General features: G+C 39.1%; 1 protein-coding gene across 1 annotated transcript in view; it reads left to right on the forward strand.

Moving 5' to 3' along the window:
* LOC121289831 (SEC23 interacting protein) overlaps positions 1-17,773 on the forward strand; it is a 126,081-nt gene that overhangs the window by 88,170 nt on the left and 20,138 nt on the right. The window contains exon 17 of the mRNA XM_041209718.1: positions 4,083-4,245. Within this exon, the coding sequence (XP_041065652.1) occupies positions 4,083-4,245 (163 nt within the window). The remainder of the gene's footprint in view (positions 1-4,082; positions 4,246-17,773) is intronic.

The raw sequence follows: 17,773 nt of genomic DNA on the forward strand, positions 1-17,773 counted from the left end.
CAACATCTTTGATAGTGAAACTTGTGCTCTACAGCTGGACTTAGGCATCTTCCAGGCTTGGGCTGGTGAGCAGCAGGTATTATTTGTGCTACAAACACTCAGTAATGGATGCCTTGAGAAAGAGAAAATCCAGCCATTGCCAGTGTTACCAATGTTTCATGAACAAATTTTTAAGAATCCAGTGAATATTATAATATTCTTACAACTGGAGCTGTTTGCCAAGTATGTGTTAGTGCATTTATGATGACAATGTTTACTGAGCTTAAAGGATTGAAAGCTTTTTTGGCTTTAATCTACACGTAGATTTAATTAAAATCTGACTTGTATTTCAGCCCCAAGTCTGTCTTAATCATTCTAATTTGTCCATGTTTCCCAAACTCTTTAATATTCATAGAAAAATAAGGATTGAAATGAATTTGAAATCATGTTAAAATGTAATTTATCTAGTCATGTGTCAGAATCAAATATTGAGTAAGTTTTTCACCTTATTCCAGTTGTTCAACTGTGTGTTTATAATTGGGTTAAGAAGAAAATGAGATAGATTAAAAAGGAATTATCTACTGTAAATTTCTTCAGCTAACTTGGTGCAATTTGGCCTCTTTAGTTGAGAATAAGGCCTTCTCCAGATCGTCAGCAATTGGACGTATGACCGGAGATGCGCATCAGGATCTGCGGAAGTCCTGATGTGCTGACCACCGTGGGAATTACCCAGAAGTTTCAGCTTCAGTTCCCTTCCTTCTTGAGACCCTCCTCGAATGTCTCCAACTCTGAGTTAGAGTTGGAGAACTTGAACTGTCCTGATGTATTTATCTGGATATTTACCCAGGAAATGTTAGACAGATTACAACCTAGTTTAACTCCTGGGTAGCTCCAGAACTGACTCCCTAGCCATGCTTACACTGCACCTGTGCACCCCAACCACAACCCCCACCCCCGCCGGACTACCTCCAAAGCTGACCCTCTAACTATACCCCTGACCACCTGGCTAACCCCCCGATCAGACCTGACACATGACTAAGCAAACACAACTTCTCCCTGACGCAACTGCAATCAGACACACCTGACCTGGCTGACTAACCAACCTTCACACTGGACCATGTGGCAGCTAGTGTCATAAAAAGTCTTACCCCAACTCTGCTTTGATCCAGTGGAGTTTTCCGAGGGACACTGTGCACATCATTTCTGGGAAAGCTGGACTCTGAAGACCCAGCAAGAAATGCGGGACAGCATCTAGGCGGGGCAAAGTTTGATGATGATTGCTGCTCCTCAGAAGATCCAGACCTAAGTTTATTGTGAAATGGGATAGTTGTATAGATTGGGAAGAGAAAATCAGAAAAAGCAATTTGAGATTGTTGTTAGAGTTCTCATTGAATTATTTTGATATTTTCATTGATGTGCCAAACAGTTTCAGTTGAGGAATGACAGCTTCTCATTGTCAAGCTTTTGATTTTTACAGTTCACAAATGGTAGGGTTATGCATATACATGCATATCCGTCAACTCCAGCATGATGCCACCACCAAACACATCTTCCCTTCACCCCCCCTATCGGCATTCCATAGGGATCGCTCCCTCCGGGACACCCTGGTCCACTCCTCCATCACCCCCTACTCCTCAACCCCCTCCTATGGCACCACCCCATGCCCACGCAAAAGATGCAATACCTGCCCCTTCACTTCCTCTCTCCTCACCGTCCAAGGACCCAACCACTCCTTTCAAGTGAAGCAGCATTTCACTTGCATTTCCCCCAACTTAGTCTACTGCATTCGTTGCTCCCAATGTGGTCTCCTCTACATTGGAGAGACCAAACGTAAACTGGGCAACCGCTTTGCAGAACACCTGCGGTCTGTCCGCAAGAATGACCCAAACCTCCCTGTCGCTTGCCATTTTAACACTCCACCCTGCTCTCTTGCCCACATGTCTGTCCTTGGCTTGCTGCATTGTTCCAGTGAAGCCCAACGCAAACTGGAGGAACAACACCTCATCTTCCGACTAGGCACTTTACAGCCATCCGGACTGAATATTGAATTCAACAACTTTAGGTCGTGAGCTCCCTCCCCCATCCCCACCCCCTTTCTGTTTCCCCCTTCCTTTTCTCTTTTTTTTCCAATAAATTATATAGATTTTCCTTTTCCCACCTATTTCCATTATAAAAAGAAAATTTTTTTAAATTATTTATTTTTTTACATCTTTTATGCTCTCCTCACCCCCACTAGAGCTATACCTTGAGTGCCCTACCATCCATTCTTAATTAGCACATTCGTTTAGATAATATCACCAACCTTTAACTTTAACACCTATGTGTTCTTTTGTATTATTGTTGTTGACATCTTTTGATGATCTGCTTCTATCACTGCTTGTTTGTCCCTACAACCACACCCCCACTCCACCTCTCTCTCTCTGTCTCTCTCCGCCCCCCACACACACACCTTAAACCTGCTTATATTTCAACTCTTTCTTGGACTCGAACTCAAGTTCTGTCGAAGGGTCATGAGGACTCGAAACATCAACTCTTTTCTTCTCCGCCGATGCTGCCAGACCTGCTGAGTTTTTCCAGGTAATTCTGTTTTTGTTTTTGTTATGCATATACAATCCTTGAGGAGTGACACTTGGCTATTGCTGCTGCAGCACATCACACAGCTCACAGCTGTACTAAACGCCAAACATTGTTAATTTATTTTCCATTTCTCATATCTGAGTAATCTGACAGATTTCATGGCTAATGAAACAGTCGAATGATGCAATACATTACTGACTGTTTTCCAATTATGGATTTTAAAGCTGCAGGGTTTGACTTTACCTGTTTTGTTATCTGACATACTTTTACCACTTATTTTCTTCGTTGTCATACTCATTCTATTTCTTAAAAAAAAATTGTCTCTCACTACAGGTTCTTAATTATTGAGTTAAAGTTTTGTATGACTCTTCTTCAGAGCTAAAGATAAGTAGAAATGTGATGGATTTTATACTGTTTAACAGGGCGTGGAGCAGGTGGAGCTCATTGCAAACTGGAGGAACAGCACCTCATCTTCTGATTAAGCACTTTACAGCCTTCCAGACTTAACACGGAGAGATCAACAACGTCAGACCATGAACACTGTGCTCCATCTTTCCCCCTTTTGAATCCAACATTTTTTTGTTTATTTACTTATTTTCTCCCAACCAACCACCTCAAACAGGGCCACCAGTCACTTGTTATGTTTTACTTCCACAGAATGATGACCCCTGTTCTGCTATTAACACATTCTGCTATCTTACCTTTATGCCACTGTCAGCACCTTATTTAGTCTTTAACACTATCATTAACACTCTCTTTGTCCTATTTCTCCTTAGGTTCCATCTGTCCCTTACCTTCTATTTTGCTCCATCTGCTCCACCTCCTCTTAAACAGTATAAAATCCATCACATTTCTACTTCTATTTAGCTCTGAAGAAGAGTCATATGGATGCAAAACGTTAACTCTGTTTCCCTCTCCACAGATGCTGCCCAACTTGCTGAATTTTTCCGGCATTTTCTGTTTCTATTTCACGTTTCTAGCATCCACAGTATATTGCTTTTATTTTAGTTGTTGAGTTTACCAACCAGAGTAGAAAGTTACAAATAGAAAAGTGTTGTTTCCCCCGGACTACTGAAGATCTTGACTTCCATTAGCACAAAAGAATAAAAATGCTGTGCTCCTTAAAAAGATAGGAAGAAGGATAATAGGGCTGTATTTCCAGACCCTTCACCACTACCACCAACCCAGGTAAACAAGAAAAGTATTTTCAGGTTGCTCAGCAACTGTATGGATGTAGTGGAGCCAAATCCAATCATTCACTTTGTAGATTTGGATTATTATTTCGACCTCAGTAATTTGAGATTGTTAACCTGCACAATAGTGATTTTCTATTGGGCTGGGCAGATTGTTCAGGATTATTGGGGATAATGGATATTTTATGAATAAAAATGAATGTCATGAAACCTCTGCTAACTTAATTCTTTTACATTAAACCAAATATGTAGTTATACTGCAGGTAAATGTTTTATTTTTTTGTCCTGTATTATGAAACTGCCTTACTTAAACTGTAGCCAATTAAATCCTAGAACAAAAGTTGGTGGAAAGTCCAGAATCACCCAAAGATGAAGATTCAACAGTGAAGATTGGAATGCTGAATGGAGGACATCGTATTGATTATGTTCTACAAGAAAAACCAATTGAGAGCTTCAATGAATATTTGTTTGCTCTTCAGAGCCACTTATGTTACTGGTAAGAACACTAGCTACTTTTAAGAAAGCAGATATCAACAGCTGAGCCTGAATTAATTTGCAGCTTTTTTTGAAAGTCCAAGTTAGCAGTTTTAAGTGTTGTCACAGTGTATTAACTACTAGAAGGACCCTGGGGATAATTGAACCCTTGAAGTCAATGGAAAGTAATATTCAACAGGATGTAAGATGGACATCCAATTCAATTCTCTGTTTGCCACCAGACTGATTAGGTTACAATTGCCTCCCCATGTCTCTTAAGTACTCCACCATTTCTTTACACAAACTTGGGCCAAACTTTACAGTTTTTTTAAGTGTAGGCCACCCATGTTAAATTCTCAATTTTCAGTGTACATCGTTAACCCTCCTCTACACAATTTCTTCAGTCACAAGTTAAGGCTCCATTTTGTACGATAATTAATCAGTACTGGAAATATCTCCAACAGAATTAATTATGCACTTAAGCAGATGGATTTTACACTAGGTTTATAATATTGTTTGAAAATATTCTCCTAGTTCAGCCCAGTATTTTATTAAATCTTTGTGCGGATCTTTATCTTGTGAGGAGTTATAAACAATCCACTCAGTGAATGTGGATCTTCCAAGAGTCAAGATAAAGTATTTTCCCATGGAATGGGGTTTTTGGCAACCAACAGTAAGATAACAATTGTGTAAATCCTCTTGTTATTTCCACACCTTGTACATGGAGTATACAAATATGTGTGTATTTTATTTTTAAAAACTATTTTATTGACGTGAAATAACTGGGACTGATTTAGAGTCTTTAGTGTATCTGTGTTCATTTAACATATTAAATGTTTGAACTTGCGGTCATGGTTTGTAACCTTTGACCCCACTGATTTAAATTGTTGCTTTATCAGTCCCAAATATACATTAGTTGCTCATTTTTTTCTTTAATCTATTTCTTGAACATTGTCCCTTTGAATGAATTGTTGAAGGGCTTGCCCATTTTTAGGATTACTGGAAGGGTTTTCTAAGCACATTTAAAAATGTAACCTTAAATGTAGCGACAATATTCTGATTTATAAAAAAGCTCCCTGGTATGACTGAAGATCTGATTACAAATTATCTAACTCTAATTCTAGGTTCGAAGTATTGTTCACAGTAGCCTGGAGAGATTTATGTTATTGAAGTTGTCTTGAAACCAATGTTAAGACATATATTAGTATAATTTAAAGCAATTAAAAGTCCTCTAGCCTCCTGAGCATTTAATTATGATGAATATATTCATTACTTTTAAGGACAGTATAGACAACTAAAACAGTTTTCAACATGCAAAGATATTGTATGTTTATAACTTAGCACCTGTGTAGTCCAAAAAGTGCAACTTTACCTTTCATTTTTCCTTGCCATCAAGTGAGCATGCCACATTATAATATTAATGCCAACTGATGTTGCAGTCAAGTGTAGGACATTCATTAGAGGAAGCATGTTATAAGTATGAAACTGTATTTGACTACAGATATTTCTTGCAGGAAGCACTGTAGCATACTTGCTATTGTTGACCTAAAATCTGCAGATGTGTAGTGTGGGTATGATGGACGGAGCAAAGCTCACTGAGCTTAACTGGAGAATAAAATGCTGATACGTTATCAAGTAGTGAGGTGTTTCTCATAGCTTTCAGAACATGAATAGAACTCAGTTAGCTTCATGCAGAGACAAAAATTGGAGCCAAGGTAACTAAAATTAGAACAAGAGTAAAATGCTAGCTGCTAGTGGCCTGTGGAAGTGCTGTAATAGCAATTGCCCAGTAGTTTAAATTGCAAATGGAGCATTGAAGGGGGGAAGAGACTAGAAAAGCATTTTGTGTTGAAATTACTTCCACTACCGCTGTTAAAAGAAGAGTATAACCATATTTACGCCATTGTTCAAACTAACCCTAATTCTGCAAAATAAGTCTAATGAAGTCCAAAATTTAGAGTCTGCATTTTTTTCATTAAATATCTCAGTAACATGGATTATGATTACAAAGGACGTTTGTTAGCATCTGTTTTGGAGCTAATTTGAAGTGGGGGTGAAATGATGATTGAAGAACTGACCGCTGATGGTAGAGTTGATGAAGTATTTAACAATCACTAAGCGGAGTCATGGCAGCAGAGGATGCATGCTGGGACATATGGTTGGGAGTGATCATCAGGTTAGAATAGGAAGATTTTGTAAATGAAGAGAAGAACCTTGAAATCAGTATACTAGGAACCAGAAAGACAGTGAACCCGGCAGGTACTGGTAATGCATGGAAAAATTCACCTTGAATTAATCGACGTTTGTGAAGGATGGAGGGGTGAGAGGCCCGTGAGGAGGAAAATGAGATATCTAATTGGATAAATGAAAGTGAGATATCCAGTTGGATAAGTGAATGTCAGTTTAAAAATCTGAAACAAGGTTGTTGGTTACTTTTGTCTCCTTTGCCAATGGTTGCCTCCACTTTCAGTCTGGCATATTTATTTAACAATCTATTATGCCCAACCCATGATTCTGTTAGGTTTACTGGGCACAAACACAGCCACAAGTGACAAGTTTAATCCACACAGATAAAATAGAAAACCAGACCCAGATGCCACTGGTGGTAAGATTACATTTTAAAATATGTTGGAATGCACTGGCTTTTGTAAGGGAAAATTAAATATACAAATTTAATCTGGAATAAAGCAAAATATTGAGCAACAGATTTTCTTCTTCAAAAAAATGTTATTCACAACAGACCTTCCAATATATAGAGCAGTAACATCTTAATCAGAAACTGGTTTCCCTTTTACAAATCATGTTTGTCAGAAAGAGTATTTGTGAAAAATGAAACTGATTTAATTAACAATATTCATGTACAAAAAGAGACACTGAGCATCTTTCATCACCATCTTAAAAGCAATCTTTATATTTTGATAATTTTTTTGAATATAGAAAGATTACAGTTGATTTAACTTCTTGCTGAATGGAGAATATAGGCTTTGTCCTAAGACAGGAGAGTGTTAAAAATAGTCAAATACGTCACAATTGTTCCAGAATAATGGCCAATGAGAGAAATTATCAATGGGGTGATTTAACTTCCTCTTAACTTGATGTTTTTGATTTGATGCAACCTATTTTACTTCATCATTCTTAGAAATACAAATTGTTTTAATAATTAAAATTATCTTTTAGGATTTTGTCAGGTTGTAGTTGCTGTAAAATTGAACATTGACATTTGTAAACCAGTGAGTGAAGTCTCTAGATGTAAGTCAGGTATTTTCAAATTATAATGTCACCGTTGCAATGAACAATGTTGCATTGGTAAAATTTGCTATCGTATATATTTTTACAGCTATTTGTAATATGCAAACCATCAGGTTAAGTAATGAATGTTGCATTAGATTTTATGTTCAGTGGGAGAAAGCTATTAATTACCTATCTAATAAAAGGATTCAGATCACCAAGTCAGTTGTAGGTGACTTTACCTCTTAAGTTCAGAGACTGAGAATTATGATTGACACAATGTCACACTAAATCCAACACCTTTATTGAGAATTGAATGATCTTTGACAGCGATCTTCCTGCTTGGTTCACTGGAACTCTTCCCATCGAGATGCATCTTCTGTCTTCCTTTTTCAAGTGCTCCCAACAATATGTATCTTCTGTCTTCTTTCTTGAGCGCTACTGTGTAGGACTTTCTCAGAGGTCTGCATACAGAATAGTTTTTGAAAGAGCTGATGCACAATCCTCTTCTGGATGTGAATGGGGTAGTTGGGTGCATGATTGGCTGTCAGTTTGCTAGCATATTCCCAAGTTGTCTTCCATTGGCTTAGCCAAATAAGGACTTCTTCCAATCCCAACGCGATTACCTGTCTGTTTTCAATCAACCTCAGCTGATTTCAACCAGTTTTCTGCGATTAATAATAAGAACAGAAAATGCTGGAAAAACTCAGCAGGTCTGACAGCATCTGTGGAGAGGGAAATGCTGTCAGACCTGAGTTTTTTCCAGCATTTTCCGTTTTTATTTCAGATTTCCAGCATCCGGAGTGTTCTGCCTTTATTCTGCGATTAACAGTTCTTTTCAATTCAAATTATTCTATTCAATTCAGCAATATCACTGCAACCAACAAGTATCAATGTAATTACCAAGTATTGCACCCATCCAGTTTCCAGATAGCAAACACTGCTTGTAGCCAATATGCTCACCCTATCCTTACACACAAGTGTGATGGAATATTTTCTACTTTTTTGTTGGGACTGCATTAAGACAAGACTCAAGAAGCTCGACACCATCCGGGACAAAGCAAGCTCCTTGATCACCCCCTCCACCACCTTAAACAGTTACTCCTTCCACCACTGATGCACAGTGGCAAAACCTGGAATTCCCTTCCTAATAGCATTGTGACCACACCTGCATCTGATGGACTACAGCGCTTCAAGAAGGTGGCCCACCACCTCCTTTTCAAGGACAATTAGCAATGGGCAACAAATACTGGCCTCACCAGCAATGTTCATGTCCCATGATAGAACAAAACAATTTGTGAGACTCAAAAGTGCGTGCAATTTACTTTGAATATGTCTTCGCTTCCCTACATATTATACATTTGGAAATATGCTACCCTGTACATATAATCTCCTTCTTCTTGAACTTGCCCTCCTCCATCAGAGACACCTTCCGTCCAACTCTTGTGAACGTTGATCCATAAGATTGTAAGAAGCAGGGAGTCATAAGGAGTCCAACTGTTTGTCCCATCAAGCCTGCTCCACCATTCAATAAAATCATGGCTGATCTAATTGTGGCCTGAATTCCAATTTTCTGCCTTTTCTTCCTAACCCTTGACTCGCTTCTTTGTTCTTTGAAGAAGTAACATGCGTTGTGGATAAACGGGACCCTATAGACGCACTATACTTGAATTTCCAGAAGGCGTTTGATAAGGTACCACATCAAAGGGTATTGCGGAAAATAAAAGCTCACGGTGTAGAGGTAAATATATTGGCATGGATTGAAGTTTTGGCTGGCTGGCAGAAAACAATGTATGCATAAGTGGGTCTTTTTCTGATTGGCAGGATGTGATGAGTGGACTCCCTTGGGGTCTGTGCTGGGGCCTCAACATTTAACAATTTGTATCCACAACTTAGGGGAGGGAGCGAAGGCACGGTAGCTAAATTTGCAGATGACACAAAGATAGGTAGGAAAGTGTTGTGAAGAGAGCATAAGGAAGTTGCAGATAGATATAGATAGGTTGAATGAGTGGGCAAAAATCTGGTGGATGGAGTATAATGTGGGAAAATGTGAAGTTGCCCACTTTGGCAAGAAGAGAAGAAAAGCAGAGCATTACTTAAACGGAGAATGACTGCAGAATTCTGAGGTGCAGAGGGATCTAGGTGTTCTAGTGCATGAGTCACAAAAAGTTAGTATGCAGGTACAGCATGTAGTTAAGAAGGCTAATGGAATGCTATCCTTTATTACGAGAGGAATTGAACATAAAAGTAAGGATGTTATGCTTCAGTTATACAGGGCATTGGTGAGACCACATCTCAAATACTGTGTGCAGTTTTGGTCTCCTCTCCCGAGACTCCATCCCTCTGGAATTCCAAGTCCGCACTCCAACCTCCCTTTATTGGCGCAATTTTAGCTCTTTAATAACCGGCTAGCTTCACTGGGCTGGCAGTGCCCCTGGATTTCACCAAGCTCCAATTTCCCAGCTACACCAAGCTATAAATGGTTCCCAGGGCTGCTTATGAGTCCACTTCCAGCAAAGAGCCAGTGACCTGCCACCTTCTCAGCTCCCCAGGACTTTGCCTTGAGTCCAAACTACACAGCTATCAAACAGCTCCTGGGACTTCTCCTGAGCCCCAAATGCACAGAGCCCACCAACAACACTTTTGCTGCCTGGAGCCTGTTAACAGCAGCATCTTTTTGGTTTGGCTTTTTCCCCTTCTGCAGAACACACTCATCCCCCAGCAAACACACAGATAAATTGCGACCCTAAAACTTTCTTGAGATTCACCCATCTCCATGATGATGTAGCCTTCCAGCACTCACTGAATGCTTTTAAATTAATTGTTTTAATTCCCAAACAAAACAAAACAACTCTCTGGGCTGCATTTCTCTGCAAGCAGTGTAAACACCTTGAGCTGGATTTTCCCATCGGCGAACGGGGGGGGCGGGGCCCACTTGCCAACATATAAAGTGACGTGTGGTGACATTGAGTGGAACTCCTGCCGTCACCGTGCCCCATTTAAATTTTTAGGTAAGCAGGGGCTCAGCAAAATCAGCTGTGCGCCCACCGACCTGCCAATAGCCAATTGAAGCCATTGACAGAGTCATTGAAGTAATTAATGGACTTGCCCATCCAACCTTAAGGTTGGTGGGCAGGCCAGGAGCCCCAGCAGGCTTCAGAAAAAGCATGAAACCTCATTCACGGGCGGGATGAGGTTTCATATAGGTTTTTAAAAATTTAATTCAAGTTTTTTAAAAAGTTATGGCCGTCCCAACTCATGTGACAGTGTCACATGTTGGGACATGCCAGGGATTTTTTTTTCTCTATTTTTAATTTTTATTGTAGAGCTGATCTCCCTGAGACAGCACTTAGCCTCAGGGAGATGAGTGCACTCTTTCGTGCGCATGCACAAAAGAGCGCACTCTCGGGTTTAGGGAATCCCCCCTGCCCGCACAGGGGGTGCATTGCGCTTGCATGCGGACGTCATGCTGGGCGGGACTTAATTGGCCCGCCCACATAAAAATGGCAGTGTGCCCCCAATTGGGGGTGCCAATCAGAGGCGCACCTCTTGCGGGCCCACACTTCAACTCACCCCCCCCAATTCACGTAACGGATCTCTTTGTACACCAAAATTCTGCATTCTCTCTCCATTCAAATAATAATTTGCCTTACTATTCTTCCTGCCAAAATGGACAAGTTCACATTTTCCCACATTATACTCTATGTGCCAAAATGTTTGCCCACTCACAACCTATCTATATCTCACCTATCTATATCCCTTTGCAGACTTTTTTTATCCTCCTTGCAACTAGTTCTTCTACCTATCTTTGTATCAATAACAAATTTGGCTACAAAGCAGTCAGTCCCATCATGTAAGTCATTAGTGTAAATCCACTTTGTGACTTTAACATTACACGAAGGGTCCAGCCACAATTTTTATGCTTCATCCTTCCTCACCCATCTGCTGTGAATAACCTGATTGATGCTAGATTGTGGGCAGGATAGAATGCAAGTGACTGCTGAGTCTATTTTTTTCCTAATTGATTCCCAAAGCAGAGTTTACGCTTACCAAATCTAATTTGCATATGTTGTCAAGTCATGATGACAAAATATTTTATCCATCACAAGACTTTGTCATTAATTTTACACCCGAGTAGTTGGAACAGGTGATGCCCAATGTTCATAGATTGATATAAAATGCCCTTGTCTGCTTTCAGTAGAGTACCCTGGCTTCTGGATTTTACACAAATTAAGTATTTACTGATGTCCTAGAAACATGAATAATTGTAAATAACAAATTGTCTTGAACCTGTTAACAATAATAATGCATCTTGTTTGGTTTTGCATCTTGGTGTGTGAGGAACACATGGCTTGCAATGGGATGTGGGAGAAAGGTGCTGCATATTGATAGTCATTGTGCTTCATGGATGGCAGGTGGGTTTCTTTGCTGTGGTAGTTTGGTGTTGAATGAGCCTCCCAAGAAGGTGCCCCAGATTACTTTGTATTTCCCCAGTTTTAGGTGAAGGTTAAACATCACTCATTTTGCTGGTTGATGTCCTACATGCAGTTCATTTGATGCATTTCCCTAGAAGTCAAGACTAAACAAGTCACCTTGATCTACATAAAAACAAAAAACTGCGATTGCTGAAAATCCAAAACAAAAACAGAATTACCTGGAAAAACTCAGCAGGTCTGGCAGCATCGGCGGAGAAGAAAAGAGTTGACATTTCGAGTCCCCATGACTCTTCGACAGAACTAAGTAGAAATAGGAAAGGGGTGAAATATTTCACCCCTTTCCTATTTCTACTTAGTTCTGTCGAAGGGTCATGAGGACTCGAAACGTCAACTCTTTTCTTCTCCGCCGATGCTGCCAGACCTGCTGAGTTTTTCCAGGTAATTCTGTTTTCACCTTGATCTACATTGCTCCCTGCGCGAGCACAATCTTTGCTTAGTAACATTGCTGTATGGGTACCTTGCATGAAATGTTTAATTAATTTTTTAGGAACTTAATTTGCAGAATGAAAATTGTGAAGCACCTAGGCAGCTTTATACGTGGACCCAAGCCTGTGGGAGAAGAAAGCACATTTGATTTCCCCAACTAACTGAGTTTTTAAGCTCTGCCACACTGCTGTGGGGAAATATAAGGGGAGAGAAAAAAAAAACAAGTTCAGAGTTTCAGATTGTAGTTAAAATTAGATTGTTTAGATCAGTTTAGCTGGAAGCAAAGGTGGTACACAGGTTAGACAACTGAGAGATTTGACATTAAATTTAAAGTGGTGCAAACTGTTGAATTATTAAAATCCCACCACACATTAAATCAATGGAATTTCTTCCTTGCTTTTTTTCAGTCCTTTGTTTAAAATATATTGGCACAGATCTAATATAAATTGGTCTTAATGCAATATATTTAAATTTAGCTACATATAAACACATTCAATGGACAAAGAGTTTAATTTACTGCAAAATGTAGATTATACTACAAGGGTACTAACAAATTAATACAATTTACAAAAGTAGACTTTTCTGACTCTCAATACTTTTAACGTTGATCTGTGAGCTATGGATTTGAAGATAAAGGGACAGATACAAATCATAATCCTGCTCAGTGCAGTTTAACAAAATTGGAATTACTGAATCAATTAAATACCACCTCTGGGATTAAGAAATCTTTCATTTGACCCTTTACATGTGACCACAACTTTGAAGTAAAGCATTTACAAGCTTCCAAGTGATAGGCTAGGTATAACCTTCCTGCATGCAATGCATGAACTTAGGCCATTACTGAAATCATGCAAACAAATCCTTTGCTTTAAACACATGACAGTCAATTCACAGAATATTTAGGACCAGATTTGCCATCCTCATTCTCTCCCCACCACCAAAACAAAGTTTTTTAAACATCTTTCTTGGGTTGTGATTGTCATTGGCAAGGCTAACATTTGATGCCTATCCCTAATTGCCCCAAGAGGGTGTTACTAAGCAGCGTTCTTGAACAGCTGCAGTCCATGTGGTGTAGGTGCCCCCACAGTGTTGTCAGGGAGGGAGTCCCAGGATTTTGACCCAGAGACAATGAAGGAACGGCGATATTGTTCCAAGTCAGATTGGTGTGTGGCTTGGAAAGGGACTTGCAATTGGTGGTATTCCTATGCGGCTGCTGCCCTTGTTCTTGGCATCTGTGATAGTGGGGACTTCAGGAGGAGGCTTCAATCAGTTATCCAGTTGGAATTTCTGGCTGATGGTTGCAAATGTGTCAACCTTGTCTTTTGCACTACTGTGCTGGTCTCCCCCTTCATTGAGGGTGAGGATGTTTTTGAAGCTTCCTACTCTGCTTAGTTGTTTAATTATCTGCCAACATTCATGACTTAATGTAGCAGGACTGCAGAGCTTGATCTGATTTATTGGTCTTGTGATCACTTAGCTCTGTCTTTAACATGTGCTTCTGCTGTTTAGCATGTATGAAGTCCTGTGTTGTCCCACTTTGTGTGGACAGGACATATCTGGGCAATTTTCCACGTTGCCGGGTAGATGCCAATGTTGAAACTGTGCTGAAACAGCTTTGCTAGGGTGTGGCTAGCTCTGGAGTCTTCTGGCTCAAATCTTCAGTACTACAGCCGGGATGTTATCAGCCTTTGTGTTATCCAATGCCTTTGGCCATTTCTTGATATCATGTGGAGTGAATCGAATTGGCTGAAGACTGGCTAATAAATGACAAGTAGCATCCACACCACACAAATGCCAGGCAATGACCATCTCCAACAAGAGAGAATCTAACCATTTCCCCATGATATTTAATGGCATTACCATTGCTGACTCGCCATGATCAACAACTTAGGGGTTACCACTGACCAGAAACTTAATTGGACTAGCCATGTGAATACAGTGGCTACAATAGCAGGTCAGAGACTGTAAATTCTCTGGCAAGTAACTCACCACCTGATTCTCCAAAGCCTATACACCATCTACCAGGCACAAATCAGGAGTTTGATGGAATACTGTCCACTTGCCTAGGTGAGTATAGGTCCAATAACACTCGAGAACCCAACACCACCCTGGACAAAGCAGGCCACTTGACCAACATCCCATCCATCACCTTAAATATTCATTCCTTCCACCACTGGCACACAGTGGCAAGAGTGTGTGTTATCTACAAGATGGGTAGGTGACCCAACTGCTACCCTCAACTGGTTTGGGCTGTCTGTCAAAACAGTTTGCTGGAGTGTGGCCGCTGTTGCAAGCTAACAACTGCTTGGAGCCACAGGTAAGAGCTGGGTGAATGTGAGGAACAATACAGGATGAACCACTCCAGAGTGCAGCGAACTCACTTGTGAGAGGTGCTACCCCTCCCTTATACCTCCATTGTAGTACATTTTTGTGGTGCATGGCTAAGGAAACTTGAGTAGCCAGATGAAGCAGGTGGGCTTTCTCCAATACTGCATCTGTGGTTCTGATTTGGGCAGTTTTATTGATCAGCTCTTTTGGGCATTCAGAGAGCAGAATGTGATCTTTTCATTGGTTAAAATATCGTCATATGAGCCTCAGCTGTCTTCAGTTTCCCTTGTTATGGTTAATCCACAAGGCTGAAGTGAACGGTGCTGGATTGGTGATTTGGACATGGTGAAACCAAGCATCATTCTAGGTGAAATGTCTGAGAGAATTGGTGTTACCCAGATAATCTGAGGCTCTATATATTAGATGTGTGCTGAGTATGGCACGACTTTTGCTTGGCTTCCAAGAATAGCATTTTTATCAAAGTTGTGGAGCTATCCTACAGTAATTACTCTAATAAATGTGAATGATTCCAAATGCTGCCATCCTTAAATAATTTTATATAAACTTTAAAAAGATCCAGCCCAGAGAGAGGATAATGAAGTTTGAATGAAGCATGAGGTATTCAAAATGACGAACCAGACCATGGGGCAATGCCTCAGCTCTCGTCTCCCATTGAAACTTAAATTGATGAAATAATGTTAGTCATGTAATATCAAAAATATTCTCATTATTACTTAAGGGAATTTCTGAAATATTTGACCATTCTGATTGTGAAATTTTAATGAATGGTTGAGCTGCTTTCTTAAATGGCTGATTGCTTTCAATTGGCTCAGGTTTATGAAACCTATTGAAATATATATTAACTTTACTGGTATACCTTTTGGGAAATTCAAGTGTATTCCATGCATGCACAACAGCTTTTACGTAGCTTAATGTTTGCAAATTGGCCTCAAATCTGTCTCATTATCTTTTAAAAAGGTGTTTGATTTTTTGACCCGATACCTGATGTTGAGAATTTTTAGAAGCAAACAAATTTCTTCAGTATTATATCCCTAGTTCTTAGACTTTGAAGGGTCTGCAACTGAAAAGGTAGGTCAGTGATCTATACAGCAGAATAAATGCTGTTTCAGTTGATTAGTAGAAATGCAGAACAATATCTGAGTGAGTATTCTAATGATGCTCCATCACTTTCTTGGAAAGGACATGGCAAGCATGTGGAAAATTTTTATAGCAAGACTCATTTTTTCACAACTTTATCGGCTTTAGGTGGCAACCTTGCTTTCAAAGGTGGCCTTGACTTCCGATGCATTGATGTTGCATAAAGCAGGTGGAATATTTGCTTTGAGGCTGATGGCACCACCTTTAGTCAGTTTTTTTTTTGTTCCCTTTCTGCAAAATTTTGATAAGATAGTGATGGTCAAAGCATTACTAAAAACTATTAATGTTAAGATTTATTTTCAAGGGAATAGTTAAAAATGGTCATGCTGGAAAATTTGGGGGAAAAAAGTAAAAATACATTTACTTTTTTGAATATTGGCCTTAATGTATAAGAATATTCAACTAGCCTTTCCACATAAATAGAATTTACATTATATTTCAGCAATGTGTTTACTGATGGTTGTACATTGTGCTCAAGGGCAGACTTCAGAGATGATTAATTCGTGAACTTCAAATGCACATGTATAACTGAAAAATACATTGCAGCATCAAATTAATTTTAGTCTTTGTCATTGATCAAAATAACATTGGTAATTATTAGTAAAAACTGTACAGTGGATATTGATTCTGTAGTTAAAGCCCATCCGTTTACTTGATATAAGATCCTAGTTCAGAAGAAGCTTAGCCAGTTTTGTTAAGCAGCAGAATATCATTCTAATGCATTCCACCCTTCTTCAGCCACAGGATTGATTAAATAATTTAATTTTCCACATGGCAGTATTGTAGAAATTGGGCAGATTTTAATACTTTTTCTGAAATTAGCCAGATGTCCAAAGAGTAATAAGTATCAACGAAGTATGATGCAACCACTTGAGATATTCATACTTACTCCCTCTGTAGAATTAGTTTGATTTGCTTAAAATTCTTTCAAATTAACTCATCAGATATTGTCAGTAAAGTTTTAAAATTGGAAATAAGCAGGAAATGCTTTCAATATGTTGTACTTATTTCAGGATATCTTCACACTGCAGAGCAACCACCAATACTTATGCTCTTCAATTTATATTTCATGGCCTAATTTAAAAATGAATAATTCAAAACCTTTCATTAACAATGTCCCAGGCTGAACTGTATGCCCATCTTGCAAAACATTGCAATAAATTATGGCCTATTAAATATAAATAAAATATGAGACAAGGCAGTTACTTGTTTATTTGCCCGAAGGTTAATCAATGTTTTGCACTTCTTCATGCTAACTGACTTGCTTACTGTATAAAAAGGATTATATAATGATTACCTCCTAATTGTAGCAAGCTCCAAATGTCACATTTACTACTAGTGAACAGAATGAAAGAGTAAAAGTTATGATATTTTTCTTGCATTACTGCTTTTTTAAGATATAAAATTGGATCATTAAAGGTAGTCAAATTTTACTGTGATGGGGAAGGATGAAGCACAATTTCTGAAAAATTAAATTTTTTTGATGGTTTTCACATCAACCAACTTGATTTATTTTCCTGGCTGTGAAACATAGCAATAGATTATACAGGCTCAAAGCATATCCAGTGTTCTTCATAAGTTGTTAAAAGCAAATATTTTATAACAGTTTTTCTAAAAGCAGGGAGTTGTATTACTCTATTAAACTGGCATTTTCAGTTTGTACACAGAATAAGTCCAGGGCAACAATGGATCACCCAGTTAAACAGTGTGTGGAAAATATCTGACAATCTTAACCTGATCTATGAAGATCTTTTTCACTTGAATAATCAGTGCTATTAATTATTTAATCTCTGTGTACAAGTCATCAGCCCATGAAGGAAAAGAAAGGTATAGAGGATAGAGACAGTTTGTTCCGTGTGATGCTTTTTCAATAGAAATTTATGGACCAGAATTTTACATTCAGCTTGCGGGGAT

This window comes from Carcharodon carcharias, chromosome 17, assembly GCF_017639515.1.
Source record: "Carcharodon carcharias isolate sCarCar2 chromosome 17, sCarCar2.pri, whole genome shotgun sequence".
Classification (NCBI taxonomy): Eukaryota; Metazoa; Chordata; class Chondrichthyes; order Lamniformes; family Lamnidae; genus Carcharodon; species Carcharodon carcharias.